General features: G+C 38.3%; 1 protein-coding gene across 3 annotated transcripts in view; it reads right to left on the bottom strand.

Moving 5' to 3' along the window:
• Positions 1 to 17,048, bottom strand: part of ARHGAP6 (Rho GTPase activating protein 6) — a gene marked incomplete at its 5' end in the record, with an annotated part of 486,010 nt that overhangs the window by 181,521 nt on the left and 287,441 nt on the right. The window contains one exon of one of the 3 annotated variants that reach the window (XM_082681873.1): positions 16,555 to 16,657. The exons of the other annotated variants lie outside the window; for them this stretch is intronic. Within the exon in view, the coding sequence (XP_082537999.1) occupies positions 16,555 to 16,569 (15 nt within the window). Of the gene's footprint in view, positions 1 to 16,554; positions 16,658 to 17,048 lie in introns of those variants that run through there. 3 annotated transcript variants of the gene reach the window in all.

Here is a 17,048-nt window from a genome sequence, read left to right on the forward strand (position 1 = left end):
GATACGTTGTTGTCTTTTGCCAAATTATTACTCGTCATTGTATATGCACCCAATATAAGCCACCGACAAACCCCATTCAATGGGGGGAAAGCAGGATGCAGAGATATTAATAGATTCTTTAGACATGAGTTGCATTCTCTAAAGTAAGCACATGACATACAAATTTCATCTTGTGACCTTCCTCCACCCCACCCCCACTATAGACTTTTATCCATTAGAACATGTTGATGGATATACCATTTCAACATGAAATATTTGGCTATCTGACTGATTTAGGGAAAGGGAAATGGTGAGCTAATTTCCTCTTTTATCAAGCTGAATCACTGAGCTCGCTCTGTTGCTACGCACGCATAAGTCAATGCCATAGCAACTTCTTGGTTTGCTCTTAAACACTGCAGCAGAACAATACTATTGGGAACGTTTTTCAATTCTTAGATTTTATTTGTTCTCTTAGAAGTTTAATTTTTATATTATATTTTACAGTACAGGGTTATTTAGTTATCCTTTGGAAGTTTTATCATTGGTTTTTGTTTTTTTTACATCTTTACTGGTCATTGTTGAGTGCCATATATATCATCAATACCAATACAACAAGAAATGCTTACTTCTTGGAAAATTCTCCCATAGTTTCCCTTTATTTTTCTCAATCCTTAGTTCATAATTAGAAGTTTGTACTTTGGACAGTATACACTGGATCCTCTTCAGGATCTTCTTTGTGAGGACCCTGAATTTAAATGGGACTGAAATATATGACATGAAATTCATGGAATAGAGAAATGCATGAACTTCTCACAAACCTATTTAAGTCAATTCAGTGAAAGCCTAATTATCCCTTGGTATGTACTAGGAAGTGTGCCAGGTTCTAGAAAGAGGTAACAAAATCTTCACTATCAAGGGATTCAGAAAACAACTAAGAGGCAGAGATAAGAGCATATTCTAGTTTCTATGAGCTCTTGCTGTAGAAAATAAGGGATGTGTCCTCTGCTACTTTGGGGTTTAGGTTTTTCACCTACAAAATATGCTGTAATATCTAACTTAAGGCTAGTTTAAGAAAATCACAAGCCACATCACCTAAATTGCTGCTCTCTTTAAAGTGTCATTGGTTTCACTTTCAGATTTTTCATCATTAGTGTATAGGAATGATGAAAAATCTGAAAGTGAAATTAAGAAAACACTCCCATTTACCATTGCAACACAAAGAATAAAATATCTAGGAAGAAACCTACCTAAGGAGACAAAAGACCTGTATGCAGAAAATTATAAGACACTGATGAAAGAAATCAAAGATGATACAAATAGATGGAGAGATATATACCATGTTCTTGGATTGGAAGAATCAACATTGTGAAAATGACTCTACTACCCAAAGCAACCTACAGATTCAATGCAATCCCTATCAAACTACCACTGGCATTTTTCACAGAACTAGAACAAAAAAATTCACAATTTGTATGGAGACACTAAAGACCCTGAATAGCCAAAGTAATCTTGAGAAAGAAAAACGGAGCTGGAGGAATCAGGCTCCCTGACTTTAGACTATACTACAAAGCTACAGTAATCAAGGCAGTATGGTACTGGCACAAAAACAGAAATAGTGATCAATGGAATAGGATAGAAAGCCCAAAGATAAACCCATGCACATATGGTCACCTTATCTTTGATAAAGGAGGCAAGAATATACAATGGAGAAAAGACAGCCTCTTCAATAAGTGGTGCTGGGAAAACTGGACAGCTACATGTAAAAGAATGAAATTAGAACACTCCCTAACACCATACACAAAAATAAACTCAAAATGGATTAAAAACCTAAATGTAAGGCCAGATACCATCAAACTCTTAGAGGAAAACACAGGCAGAACACTCTATGACATAAATCACAGCAAGATCCTTCTTGACCCACCTCCTAGAGAAATGGAAATAAAAACAAAAATAAACAAACGGGACCTAATGAAACTTCAAAGCTTTTGCACAGCAAAGGAAACCATAAACAAGACGAAAAGACAACCCTCAGAATGGGAGAAAATATTTGCAAATGAAGCAACTGACAAAGGATTAATCTCCAAAACATACAAGCAGCTCATGCAGCTCAATAACAAAAAAACAAACAACCCAATCCAAAAATGGACAGAAGACCTAAATAGACATTTCTCCAAAGAAGATATACAGATGGCCAACAAACACATGAAAGAATGCTCAACACCATTAATCATTAGAGAAATGCAAATCAAAACTACAATGAGATATCATCTCACACCAGTCAGAATGGCCATCATCAAAAAATCTAGAAACAATAAATGCTGGAGAGGGTGTGGAGAAAAGGGAACCCTCTTGCACTGTTGGTGAGAATGTAAATTGATACAGCCACTATGGAGAACAGTATGGAGGTTCCTTAAAAAACTAAAAATAGAACTACCATATGACCCAGCAAACCCATTTCTGGGCATATACCCTGAGAAAACCATAATTCAAAAAGAGACATGTACCAAAATGTTCATTGCAGCTCTATTTACAATAGCCAGGACATGGAAGCAACCTAAGTGTCCATCAACAGATGAATGGATAAAGCAGATGTGGCACATATGTACAATGGAATATTACTCAGCCATAAAAAGGAACAAAACTGAGTTATTTGTAGTGAGGTGGATGGACCTAGAGACTGTCATACAGAGTGAAGTCAGAAAGGGGAAAACAAATACCGTAGGCTAACACATATATATGGAATCTAAGAAAAAAAAAAAAGGTCATGAAGAACCTAGGGGTAAGACAGGAATAAAGATGCACACCTACTAGAGAATGGACTTGAGGATACAGGGAGGGGGAAGGGTAAGCTGTGACAAAGTGAAAGAGTGGCATGGACATATATACACTACCAAACGTAAAATAGATAGCTAATGGGAAGCAGCCGCATAGCACAGGGAGATCAGCTCTGTGCTTTGTGACCACCTAGAGGGGTGGGATACGGAGGGTGGGAGGGAGGGAGACGCAAGAGGGAAGAGATATGGGGACATATGTATATGTATAGCTGATTCACTTTGTTATAAAGCAGAAACTGACACACCATTGTAAAGCAATTATACTCTAATAAAGATATTAGTAAATAAATAAATAAATAAATAAATAAAAGTATCATTGGCTGATGAACCGGAAGAATAATTGACTTGTTCCTGAAACACTTGAAATAGGTTTCAGATTCCATATTTAACTCTAAGATTATTTAGCCACCTATGCCAATATTCCAGCTCGCTAAGGAATTAATACGTGTTATTTTATGGATAGGCAATACATTTCACTGAAATTTTAGAGATCCATCCACCCTTCTACAATCATATGTTAATGTGTCCAAAACTAGTACCTTTTGTTCGTCATTTTTGATTTAAGCATCTACTTATGATTTGAAGAATGTGCATCACGTACCTTAGAAAATATCAACTTTCTCTTTGCCCAGATGCTTTTTAAAATGTCTCAGGGAATTTTCATCCTTTCATTTCTGATCAGGTGGAGATCTGTACATTCATAACATTAGACTTGTTCTTGAACCAAGCTTACTGTAGCTAGCTCCTGGTTCTCTTAGAAGTGGGCGCAAAAGGTTTAATTCCACAGGTCTGTGCTGATTGTAATCATAGAACTGGAAGGTCCTTGTACTTACTGATGGATTATACTTTTAAGTTATGTGTATACTATGATAAATAGTGTTTGCATTTTTAGGAATATTAACTTGTTGCTTTAATAGATAGTCCTGAGGTTAATATGCATTTGAAAAGCTATTATAGAAACACACTTTACATCCATTAATTCTCAGTGTGTTCCCAGGGCCAGAAGCTTCTGCCTCAGCTGGAAACTTGTTAGAAATTTAGAAATGCAAGTGCTTGAACCGCACACCAGGCTTACGAAATCAGACCCTCTGGGGGTGGGGCCCAGCAGGCTGTGTTTTAACAAGCCCTCCATTGGATTTCAACGCATACTCAATTTTGAGGACCACTGCTTTATATAATTCATATTTTTCAGGGGGATCATATATATACTTAAGTTGAGAAATAGCCCTTTTCTTCTTTTTGATGTTGTGTCTTTTTTTGTCTATTTGCTTGTTTTGTGTTACTTTTGGTATTCTGAGAAAAGTAGGATTCCTGCCTATCCTACTGTGGTTATGACACAAGACCACCTACCTGATGAAAAAATTAAAAGTCACTGTAAACATTTTAGCTTCAAAAAGCAATCTACTTTAAAAATGCATTATTAGAGCAAAAATAAGAGGATGACTAATTTGAATAACCTAGCAGCTTGGGACTGAAGAAAGAACAATGGCTTAGAGTCAGAGGAACTTCAGCCTAACACTTACAGGTTAAGTAGGGTTTTATCAACCTCAGCACTACTGACATAGTGGCATTTGGGGCCGGATAGTTTTATGTTGGGAGGCGGGGCTGTAGGATGTTCTGGCAGCACCCCTGGTCTCTCTACTCACTAGAAGCCAGTAGCATCTTCAACCAAATTGTGTCAATCGACATTGTCTCATTGTCAAATGTCCCCCCAAGGTGGGGGAGGGAATAAATAGCTCCCATTTGAGAACCACAGGGTTAAATAACTTGGACCAGTTCCACTAGTCCAGCAGAAATTCTCAACCTTGGCTGCACAGAAGAATCAATAAAAATACTAATGCCTTTGGTCCATCCCAGCCTGCTTGTATCAGATCTCTGTGGGTAGGCTCAGGGATCCACAGGTACTTTTTCAAAGCTCACCCAGTGGTGTTAAGGTGCAGTCGAGACCTAGAAGCACGGCACTGACATCACTGTGCCTTAATTTCCTTACCTAGGAGATGACTGCAATACTATTTGTTCTAACCACCACATAGGACGATCCAAAGACTGAATGAGAGAACGCTTGTGAAAGCACTTGTTCCACAAAGCATGAACTGTGTTAAGGGCAGCAGAGAAAAATAATGCATTTGAAAAAGTTGCTATGGAAATGAAAAGCTGTATTCAGCCCTTGATCATGAATTAGGATGATTTATATTCACCGTCTCTTAGACACACATCTCATTTACAGTAGGGAAGAGATATGGGGAATTCGCAAAGTCTCTCTTGGAAGTAAACTCGTAGCGTTCTTTAGTCCTGGATGGACAGAAAACTGTATCAAATCAGATCAAATTGGTCACACTGTGTACCAATGACAACGCATACATCTAAGATCAAATCACTAATCTTTCCATCCTCTTGGCTCTCAAGAACTGATTTTAAAAGTAGGAAAAATGCAGATCCATCTGAAAATAAATTGCCTCTTTAAAAATTGTGAGAATGTAGAAAAATCATACACATTAAAAGTCTGGTATAGGAGTCAACTGTGTCCATATGTATTATTTCTTTTAAAAAGAAAGATTAAAATATCTAAAACAAACAATACCAAATGTTAACAGTTATTAAATCTGAGTGACAGACTTTTGTTTAATTTTTTCTGTTCTTTTCTTAATGTTTGAAATATTTGATTAAAACTAAAAGAGGATGCTAAAATCAGTTTGAACAAAGCACTAGAGAATACTCTGAAGGAAAATAAAGGAGAAAAAATGTTTTAGTTGCTGTAAGGGGACCAAGAAGACGCCACAAGGATGGTGAAACCAGCTATAGGCAAAGGGGCTCCATCTCACAGTACCTGGCTCAGTTTACATTGCTGGCATATGTAGGTAGGAGACGTCAGGCCTTTGACATTCAAGATCAGTTGTGAACTTGCCCAACATGTAAGGAAATCTTATTAGTTTACTTTTGTCAAATGTTCTACCAGGCTTTAAGCTAAGCAACCTATTATGAAATATCTGCTACTACTCTCCTCTACTCCTTTCTACTATTTCTAGAAACCAATATGGCAGCAACTGTGACATCTTACATAAGATAGTGAAAGGACAGCCTTTTAGGCGCATCTTTTAAAAGAACCAATTCCTGGGACCTCCCTGGCTGTCCAGTGCTTAGGACTCCGCACTTCCACTGCAGGGGGCATGGGTTCCATCCCTGGTCAGGGAACTAAGATCCCACAAGCCGTGTGGTGTGGCCAAAACAAAACAAAAACAAAAAAAACCCAATTCGGGCTTCCCTGGTGGCGCAGTGGTTGAGAGTCCGCCTGCCGATACGGGGGGCACGGGTTCATGCCCTGGTCCGGGAAGATCCCACATGCCGCGGAGCGGCTGGGCCCGTGAGCCATGGCCGCTGGGCCTGCGCGTCCGGAGCCTGTGCTCTGCGACGGGAGAGGCCACAGCAGTGAGAGGGCCGCGTACAGCAAAAAAAAAAAAAAAAAAAACCAATTCATTTGAAGTCCTACTGTACACACGTGTCGGCTTCATCAGATAAGTAAGTAAAACAATTTTTCTCCTGGAGTAGGACTTGGCAAACTGCAGCCCGGGTCCAAATCCAGTTTGCTATCTGTTTCTATAAATATGGTATTAACTTGATACAGCCTGGTCTGTTCCTTTACATATAGTCTCTGGATGCTTTCAGTTATAATTTCAGAGTTGAGTAGCTGCAACAAAACCTGTGTAGCCTCAAAGCCTAACATATTTACCATCTGACCCTTTGCAAAAAACTTTCATACCTCCTGTCTTAGAGTGTAAACATATAACATTTTCCTATAGATAAAAATAAGTAATTGGAGAGGGCAGACAGCAGAAGCAAGAAGAACTACAATCCTGCAGCCTGTGGAAAAAAACCACATTCACAGAAATATAGACAAGATGAAAAGGCAGAGGGCTATGTACCAGATGAAGGAACAAGATAAAACCCCAGAAAAACAACTAAATGAAGTGGAGATAGGCAACCTTCCAGAAAAAGAATTCAGAATAATGATAGTGAAGAAAATCCAGGACCTCGGATAAAGAATGGAGGCAAAGATCGAGAAGATGCAAGAAATGTTTAACAAAGACCTAGAAGAATTAAAGAACAAACAAACACAGATGAACAATACAATAACTGAAATGAAAACTACACTAGAAGGAATCAATAGCAGAATAACTGAGGCAGAAGAACAGAGAAGTGACCTGGAAGACAGAATGGTGGAATTCACTGCTGTGGAACAGAATAAAGAAAAAAGAATGAAAAGAAATGCAGACAGCCTAAGAGACCTCTGGGACAACATTAAACACAACAACATTCACATGATAGGGGTCCCAGAAGGAGAAGAGAGAGAGGAAGGACTCGAGAAAATATTCAAAGAGATTATAGTTGAAAAATTCCCTAACATGGGAAAGGAAATAGCCACCCAAGTCCAGGAAGCACAGAGAGTCCCATACAGGATAAACCCAAGGAGAAACACGCAGAGACACACAGTAATCAAATTGGTAAAAATTAAGACAAAGAAAAATTATTGAAAGCAGCAAGGGAAAAATGACAAATAACATACAAGGGAACTCCCATAAGGTTAACCAGCTGATTTCTCAGCAGAAACTCTGCAAGCCAGAAGGGAGTGGCATGACATATTTAAAGTGATGAAATGGAAGAACCTACAACCAAGATTACTCTACCCAGCAAGGATTTCTTTCAGATTTGATGGAGAAATCAAAAGCTTTACAGACAAGCAAAAGCTAAGAGAATTCAGCACCACCAAACCAGCTTTACAACAAATGCTAAAGGAAGTTCTCTAAGTGGGAAACACAAGAGAAGAAAAGGACCTACCAAAACGAACACCAAACAATTAAGAAAATGGTAACAGGAACATACATATCAATAATTAGCTTAAACGTGAATGGATTGAATGCTCCAACCAAAAGACACAGGCTTCCTGAATAGACACAAAAACAAGACCCATATATATGCTGTCTACAAGAGACCTACTTCAGACCTAGGGACACATACAGACTGAAAGTGAGGGGATGGAAAAAGATATTCCATGCAAATGGAAACCAAAAGAAAGCTGGAGTAGCAATTCTCATATCAGACAAAATAGACTTTAAAATAAAGACTATTACAAGAGACAAAGAAGGACACTACATAATGATCAACGGATCAATCCAAGAAGAAGATATAACAATTATAAATATATATGCACCCAACATAGGAGCACCTCAATACATAAGGCAAATGCTAACAGCCGTAAAAGGGGAAATCGACAGTAACACAACCATTTAACACCCCACTTACACCAATGGACAGATCATCCAAACAGAAAATTACTAAAGAAACACAAGCTTTAAATGACACAATAGACCAGATAGATTTAATTGATATTTATAGGACACTCCAACCAAAAACAGCAGATTACACTTTCTTCTCAAGTGCGCACAGAACATTCTCCAGGATAGATCACATCTTGGGTCACAAATCAAGCCTCAGTGAATTTAAGAAAATTGAAATCATATCAAGCATCTTTCCTGACCACAATGCTATGAGATTAGAAATCCATTACAGGGAAAAAAATGTAAAATAACACAAACACATGGAGGCTAAACAATACATTACTAAATAACCAAGAGATCACTGAAGAACTCAAAGAGGAAATCAGAAAATACCTAGAGACAAATGACAATGAAAACATGACGATCCAAAACCTATGGGATGCAGCAAAAGCAGTTCTAACAGGGAAGTTTATAGCAATACAGTCCTACGTCATGAAACAAGAAAAATCTCAAATACACAATCTAACCTTACACCTAAAGAAACTAGAGAAAGAAAAACAAACAAAACTCAAAGTTAGTAGGAGGAAAGAAATCATAAAGATCAGAGCAGAAATAAATGAAATAGAAACAAAGAAAACAATAGCAAAGATCAATAAAACTAAAAGCTGGTTCTTTGAGAAGATAAACAATATTGATAAACCATTAGCCAGATTCATCAAGAAAAAGAGGGAGAGGACTCAAATCAATAAAATTAGAAATGGAAAAGGAGAAGTTACAACAGACACCGCAGAAATACAAAGCATCCTAAGAGACTACTACAAGCAACTCTATGACAATAAAATGGACAACCTGGAAGAAATGGACACATTCTTAGAAAGGTATAAGCTTCCAAGACTGAACCAGGAAGAAATAGAAAATATGAACAGACCAATCACAAGTAATGAAATTGAAACTGTGATTAAAAATCTTCCAACAAACAAAAGTCCAGGACCAATTGGCTTCACAGGTGAATTCTATCAAACATTTAGAGAAGAGCTAACACCCATCCTTCTCAAACTCTTCCAAAAAATTGCAGAGGAAGGAACACTCCCAAACTCATTCTATGAGGCCACCATCACCCTGATACCAAAACCAGACAAAGATACTACAAAAAAAGAAAATTACAGACCCATATCACTGATGAATATAGACGCAAAAATCCTCAACAAAATACTAGCAAACAGAATCCAACAACACATTAAAAGGAACATACACCATGATCAAGTGCGATTTATCCCAGGGATGCAAGGATTCTTCAGTGTACGCAAATCAATCAATGTGATACATCATATTAACAAATTGAAGAATAAAAACCATATGATCATCTCAATAGATGCAGATAAAGCTTTTGACAAAATTCAACACCGATTTATGATAAAAGCTCTCCAGAAAGTGGGCATAGAGGGAACCTGCCTCAACATAATAAAGGCCATATACAAAAAACCCACAGCAAACATCATTCTCAACAGTGAAAAAGTGAAAGCATTTCCTCTAAGATCAGGAACAAGACAAGGATGTCCACTCTCACCACTATTATTCAACATAGTTTTGGAAGTCCTAGCCACGGCAATCAGAGAAGAAAAAGAAATAAAAGGAATCCACATCGGAAAAGAAGAAGTAAAACTGTCACTGTATGCAAATGACATGATACTATATATACAGAATCCTAAAGATGCCACCAGAAAGCTACTAGAGCTAATCAATGAATTTGGTAAAGTTGCAGGACACAAAATTAATGCACAGAAATCTCCTGCATTCCTATACACTAATGATGAAAAATCTGAAAGAGAAATTAAGGAAACACTCCCATTTACCACTTGCAGCAAAAAGAATAAAATACCTAGGAATAAACCTACCCAGGGAGACAAAAGACCTGTATGCAGAAAACTATAAGACACTGCTGAAAGAAATTAAAGATGATACCAACAGATGGAGAGATATACCATGTTCTTGGGTTGGAAGAATCAATATTGTGAAAATGACTGTAGTACCCAAAGCAATCTACAGATTCAATGCAATCCCTATCAAATTTCCAATGGCATTTTTTACAGAACTAGAAGAAAAAATCTTAAAATATGTATGGAGACACAAAAGACCCCGAATAGTCAAAGCAGTCTTGAGGGAAGAAAACAGAGCTGGAGGAATCAGACTCCCTGACTTCAGACTATACTACAAAGCTACAGTAATCAAGACAATACGGTACTGGCACAAAAACAGAGATATAGATCAATGGAACAGGACAGAAAGCCCAGAGAGAAACCCACGCACCTATGGTTAACTAATCTATGACAAAGGAGGCAAGGATATACAATGGAGAAAAGACAGTCTCTTCAATAAGTGGTGCTGGGAAAACTGGACAGCGACATGTAAAAGAATGAAATTAGAACGCTACCTAACACCATACACAAAAATAAACTCAAAATGGATTAGAGGCCTAAATGTAAGACTGGACACTATAAAACTCTTAGAGGAAAACATAGGAAGAACACTCTTTGACATAAATCACAGCAAGGTATTTTTTTGATCCACCTCCTAGAGTAATGGAAATAAAAAGAGAAATAAACAAATGGGACCTACTGAAACTTAAACGCTTTTGCAAAGCAAAGGGAACTACAAACAAGATGAAAAGACAACTCTCAGAATGGGAGAAAATATTTGCAAACGAATCAACAGACAAAGGATTAATCTCCAAAATATATAAACAGCTCATGCAGCTCAATATTAAAAAAACAAACAACCCAATCCAAAAATGGGCAGAAGACCTAAATAGACATTTCTCCAAAGAAGACATACAGATGGCCAAGAGGCACATGAAAAGATGCCTAACATCACTAATTATTAGAGAAATGCAAATCAAAACTACAATGAGGTATCACCTCACACCAGTTATAATGGACATCATCAGAAAGTCTACAGACAACAAATGCTGGAGAGGGTGTGGAGAAAAGGGAACCCTCTTGCGCTGTTGATGGGAATGTAAATTGATACAGCCACTATGGAGACCAGTATGGAGGTTCCTTAAACAACTAAAAGTAGAACTACCATATGACCCAGCAATCCCACTACTGGGCATATACCCAGAGAAAACCATAATTCAAAAAGACACATGCACCCCAATGTTCACTGCAGCACTCTTTACAAGAGTCAGGTCCTGGAAGCAAACTAAATGCCCATCAACCGACGAACGGATAAAGATGTGGTACATATATACAATGGAATATTACTCAGCCATAAAAGGGAACGAAATTGGGTCATTTGTAGAGACATGGATGGACCTAGGGACTGTCATACAGAGTGAAGTAAGTCAGAAAGAGAAAAACCAATATCGTATATTAACGCGTATTGTGGAACCTAGAAAAATGGTACAGATGAACCAGTTTGCAGGGCAGAAATTGAGACACAGATGTAGAGAACAAACGTATGGACACCAATGGGGGAAACAGGCGGAGGTGGGTGGTGGTGCTGTGATGCATTGGGCGATTGGGATTGACATATATACACTAATATGTATAAAATGGATAACTAATAAGAACCTGCTGTATAAAAAAATTAATAAAATTAAATTAAAAAAATAAAAGATTACTTTTAATGGTTAAAAAATAAGTTATTGGACAAAATAAAATGTTTTACAATGATTGTTTATATTGTAGTCGTGTGATAATGTATATTTATACTATATTTTTCTTTTAATACCAATAAACCAATTATAAAGATTAAAGTATTAATTACCAAGTTTTCTCTTTTAAAAAACTGATGTGGTCTACCAAAAATCTTAACAGAGGATGTGTTGATTATTAATTATTAACGTGTTGTTAAAATATCACTGTTTGACCGTCTCTCAAACTGGCCCTTTCCCAGAGTAACTTATTTTTCTCATATAGCTATTTTCAGTTTAATAACTGCATTATTGGTAAAAACACTTATGGAAGTTTACTGACCAAGAATTTTCCCTTTTGAAAGAAACAAAAAAGTCATATTTGTATGCTAAAGAGAAATATAAAGTAACAATTTCTTTCATTCCTTTAAAAATAATTACCTTAATGGAGAGTAAAGATGACATTTATGTGTCAACATAAGTAATAGCCTATTTTCAGTTTATTTCACATGCCTGGACTTTCCAATGTTCGGGGAAATTTTAAGAAAAGGGGCTACTTTTGTAGTTACATAAAATTGTATCATTCCCAGAAGCCTCATAAACTGAAAATGAAACCTTAATGATATCCTCAAAATGACCTCAAAATAGGAAAACGGTAAGTAATAAAACAGAGTGTAGAACGATGGTTGTCAAGGCAACCATAATCATAATTCCTTTGATCCTTAGTGAAGCGTCCACTGCAGTTCAATATAAGTTCATGTTTCCTTAGGAAGCTTATATAAATTCAAAGTCATTATTATCTACAGCAGTATCATTCTAATCAAGCAGGTGATGACAGGGATGTAAAACAGGAACTGAAACACCCATGGCATTCGCGTTATGGAAGAAAGATGGGAAAACTGCACTTGCTAGCCTAGGCAATGGCCAAGAGAACATTTCTTTCCATTCAACACACATTTGTGGTACTATGCTAGCTACTGCCATGTATGGAAATGTGAGTCCCATACGTAGATGATGGAATAAACACAGATCAAATGAGCTACAATCCCCTTGTAGATCCCCATAGCCTTAGAGAGCCATGACAAACTACAGAATGGCTGGTATGCACAACCACAGATTCCCATTTGAAGAGCTTTTCCCTAAAGGTGAGTATTTACGACCATCAGTTTGCCTTCATAGTGAAGAGAAGAAAGTCTTTTCCATACAATTTTGAGGAAGCTATTACTACTCATTGTATCTCATTTGATGCTGTCTTTAGGACGGAAGAGGATGTTGTTTATCCCAGGAGATGGTCAATATCTGAGAGGCTGGGCAGCCAGAGGTGGCCTCGATGGACCCTAAACAACCTCTGCTCATATTTTCCAACTCAGACACTCCCCAGTCTGAAAGTTTGTAAAGATGGCTGGATGTTTAAGGTCTAAATGCATTTTCCCATGGAAACGACATACATAGTCGTTGTGGTTCCCAGGCCAGCTGATATGGTCTCATTTAACCCATAACACACTAGAAATGCAGAGTGGGAAATATTAATATAAATGGGAACACCATTCTTCTCAGACCCTGGAAAAGAGAGAAGATTGTCCATCATGGTATACAGGAATGAACACTGGGTTGGGGACAGAGGTCCCGGTATGTGCCTCTAGGTCAGAGACCGTGTCCCGTGAGTACTGCTGATTCTCCTGGATCCATCTCAGCAGCCTGACCCACCAGAAAAACTCCATCCACAACTTGTTGGATAAATGAAATAATGAGCACCTCGCCGTGTGATTCTGGGCTAGTCGTTTCAGCATTTTGAGATTTGGTTTCCTTCCCTATAAATTAGATGTTTGGGAAGAGTAGCCCAGGGACTATGCTTGTCTTGTTCTCTATTCATATCCCCCTAAGATTCATGGGCAACTCATTTTAACCCTGTTTTTTGTGTGTGTGGGTGGATACTACAGGGATAACAATAGTTTCCACAAGAGGCAGATGGGAAGATGTATCACAAGGATGGAGACAGAGTTAGGATAAGCATTTCACCACAGGTGGAGCTTAGAGTATCATGGTTTTAGAAAGGAAACTGCTGAAGAAATAGACACCTACCAGCATTTTTTACTGAACCAATAATGCAATAACAAACACTCCCCAAATACACCCTCGCGGCAAAGTCCTTTTTGAATAACTCCCACCCATCTTTTGGGTGTCTCCTTTCCTTGATCTTTTTCTTTATTTCTTTATTTTTTGTTTCTAGGACATTTATCACCATCTCACTTACTTTATCTTCTGCTATTTACTGGCTATCTCCTGACACAGTAGGATAAAGTAACAGCAGGGCAGGGCTGCATCTGCTTTGCTCAGAGCAGTGTCTCCAAAACCTAGAATAGTGTCTGCTCATAGTAGACATTCGATAAATAGTTATTGAATGAATAAATGAATAAACAGATGAATCACTGAATGAGAGAAAGGACTGTCCTCTTCTTTAAATCTAAATAAAGGACTTAGACATTTCAAAGTTTGTATTTTCCAAAGAAGAAAAGGAGGTATTAATTGAAGACAAATTTTGGAATATTATTGAATCTAGTAGGAGAGGAATAATCATTTTTGTCAGAAAAACTAAGGTAAGGAGACCCAATACCCCAGACTACTACCCATTGAATTCAGTAACCCAGTGGTTGCTTAAAGATGCTCTTGACATAACCCCTATACAGGGATACCTCAGACACATTGTGGATGTGGTTCCGGACCACCGCAATGAAACAAATATTGCAATAAAGTGAGTCACACGAAGTTTTTGGTTTCCCAGGACATATAAATGTTATGTTGACACTATATAATGCAGTCTATTAAGTGAGCAATAGCATTATGTCTAAAAATGTACCTATCTTTATTAAAATATTGCTAAAAAGTGCTAACCATCACTTGAGCCTTCAGCAGGTCATAGTAGTAACATCAAAGCTCACCGATCACAGACCACCATCACAAATATAATAATAATGAAAACGTTTGAAATATTGTGAGAATTACCGAAATGCGACACAGAGACACAAAGTGAGCAAATGGTTTTGGAAAAATGGTGCAGATAGACTTGCTCGACGCAGGGTTGCCAGAACTTCAGTTTGTAAAAAATGCATTATCTGTGAAGTGTGCTAGAATGAGGCACAATAAGATGAGTTATGCCTGTAAACATGTATAACAAAGGAATGCTGCTTGGATTTTAGGCTATACTGAGGCCTGGGAGCCAACCTGGTACAGTGGAAGACAGCTCAAGCCAGGAGACGCCAGACCTTCAGAATCAGGGGGTGTGCATTTGAATTCGTGCTCTGCCTCCTAATGCCTATTGACTTTGCGCAGTTAGAGAACCTCCCACGTTTCAGTTTTGTCATTTTAAAAACTGGAATATGATCCATGCCTTGCAAAACTGTTGTGAGGGTGAAATGAAAAGATGTAAGTAAACCCAGGAAATAGAGGGCCTTTAACAGGTGACACACTCTCACTGTTGCTTGCCATCACACTCCCAGCTCTGCCCTCACTAGCAGCAGCCTTATTCAAGTCCCCAAATCCCTCTGGTCTCCAGTTCCCTTTCCTACAAAATGAACAATTGGGTTAGAATGATTCCAAATAGACCTGCCACTCTGAAAACTCTGTGCACTCAATTTTACTTCCCCAAGTATGTAATTATGGGGCTGGGTGAAACAGACATTTTAGAGATAATCTAGATTGATCTAGAGAGGCTTATTAAGTATTATGAATTGTCTGTGTTGTAATTCTATACTCATAACCTTAAAGTATAATTTTTCCTTAAAAAACCCTCTGGAAGAAAAGTTTTCCTTGTCTCAGCAATTCCAACTCCAGATAGCTTTCCAATGTTTGGGAGGGGCTGAAGGGGCCCAAAATTATAAAGATGAATGTAATTGGGTGCTGAAATCTTCCTTTTGCATTTAGGACTGTGTCTTGAAACAGAATCCTAGAAAAGAGAAGCGTGGTTCAGAAACACCAAGAGACCTCCGAAGAATCCGGCAGGGTTTCATATACGTTTCAGTTGATTTACACCGTCAATTTGTTACTCATTTGCAAGTTCCCACATTTACAATGCCCCAAACAGGATGAATTTGACAACGTGTGAATCATAAAAAAGGAAGAAAATCAAGTTACTAAACAAATTATTTTCCCTTTGGGTCACAGGCACCTCATAAGATAACTTTGATGACGTACCTACATCACAGAGATATTTACTCAGGATGAGCAGGAAAGAATTCACTTGCTGCCATCTAGCCTTTAAAAATCCTTAAAAACTTTTTATATATTCAAAGAGCTCCCAGGGGAGAAAAACCTTAAAAGATTTAGGTCTATAACTTCTGCTTTAAAAAATGGCCTGAAATAGTTCCAAATACACTAGTGAAAAAGAACTCTCTTGAGTACAAACACAATTTTTGATATCTTAAAGCATATATTGGTTTGAACAACACACCTCTGGGTCATTTTCAAATTACATAACTTTGGTCAAATTCAAATCACACACACACACACACACACACACACACACACGCACGCGTGCGCGCGCGCCACACTGCCCCACCCACTTCTCTCATTTCCTCCTAATAACAACCAGAAAACGGAATGTTTTACTGCAACCATACACACCCTTTCCATTTGCATAAAAATAATGCCTTTAACCCATTAAAGAAGCACGAGAACATAATCAGGGCTGAAATTAGTCAAAATGAAGAAAAAGTTTTTAAAGCAAAAATAAACCTTCAATTCTAATGTAATTTTACCTGGATAAACAGCTACTATGTTAAAATAAACATCTGTATCACACAAGCAAATACAGGTGACCGAGAAACGCCCAACTTACAAATATCCTGTACATGGGAACAGCCAAGCCGAGCGAGCCGACGAGGACCAGGGCAGGCTCTCCCCAGCTTGAAGGTGGGAGAAGAATTCCCTTAGGGTTCACCTTAGTCTCTTCCTGCTGGACACGGACGGTGGTGGTGATCAAAGAAGGGGGAAATGGGTAGCCGTGATTCTCATGCCACCACAGTACTCCCTTCCCACCATGCTCACCAAGGAATCCATTTCCTATAAATGTTACAGAGAGTGCCTCGGTTCCCAGGCCGGTCCATCAGAAGTCCGCTGGACCCAAAGTGCAGCTGGAACTGTGCTATTAATACTAGGCTGACTTCCCATTTGGAAACCAACTCCAGCCCTGACAGTGCTCGTCAGCTCCGTTATGGTTAAATGGATTTGTAGGCGGTCCTGGGAGCCTGCCAGTTAGAACATCCTTTCTGTGGGAAAATTCCTGCCGAGGCCCAAACAACTCACTGACAAACACAGTTGTAGACCACACGT

This window comes from Grampus griseus (assembly GCF_964374135.1).
Source record: "Grampus griseus genome assembly, chromosome: X".
Classification (NCBI taxonomy): Eukaryota; Metazoa; Chordata; class Mammalia; order Artiodactyla; family Delphinidae; genus Grampus; species Grampus griseus.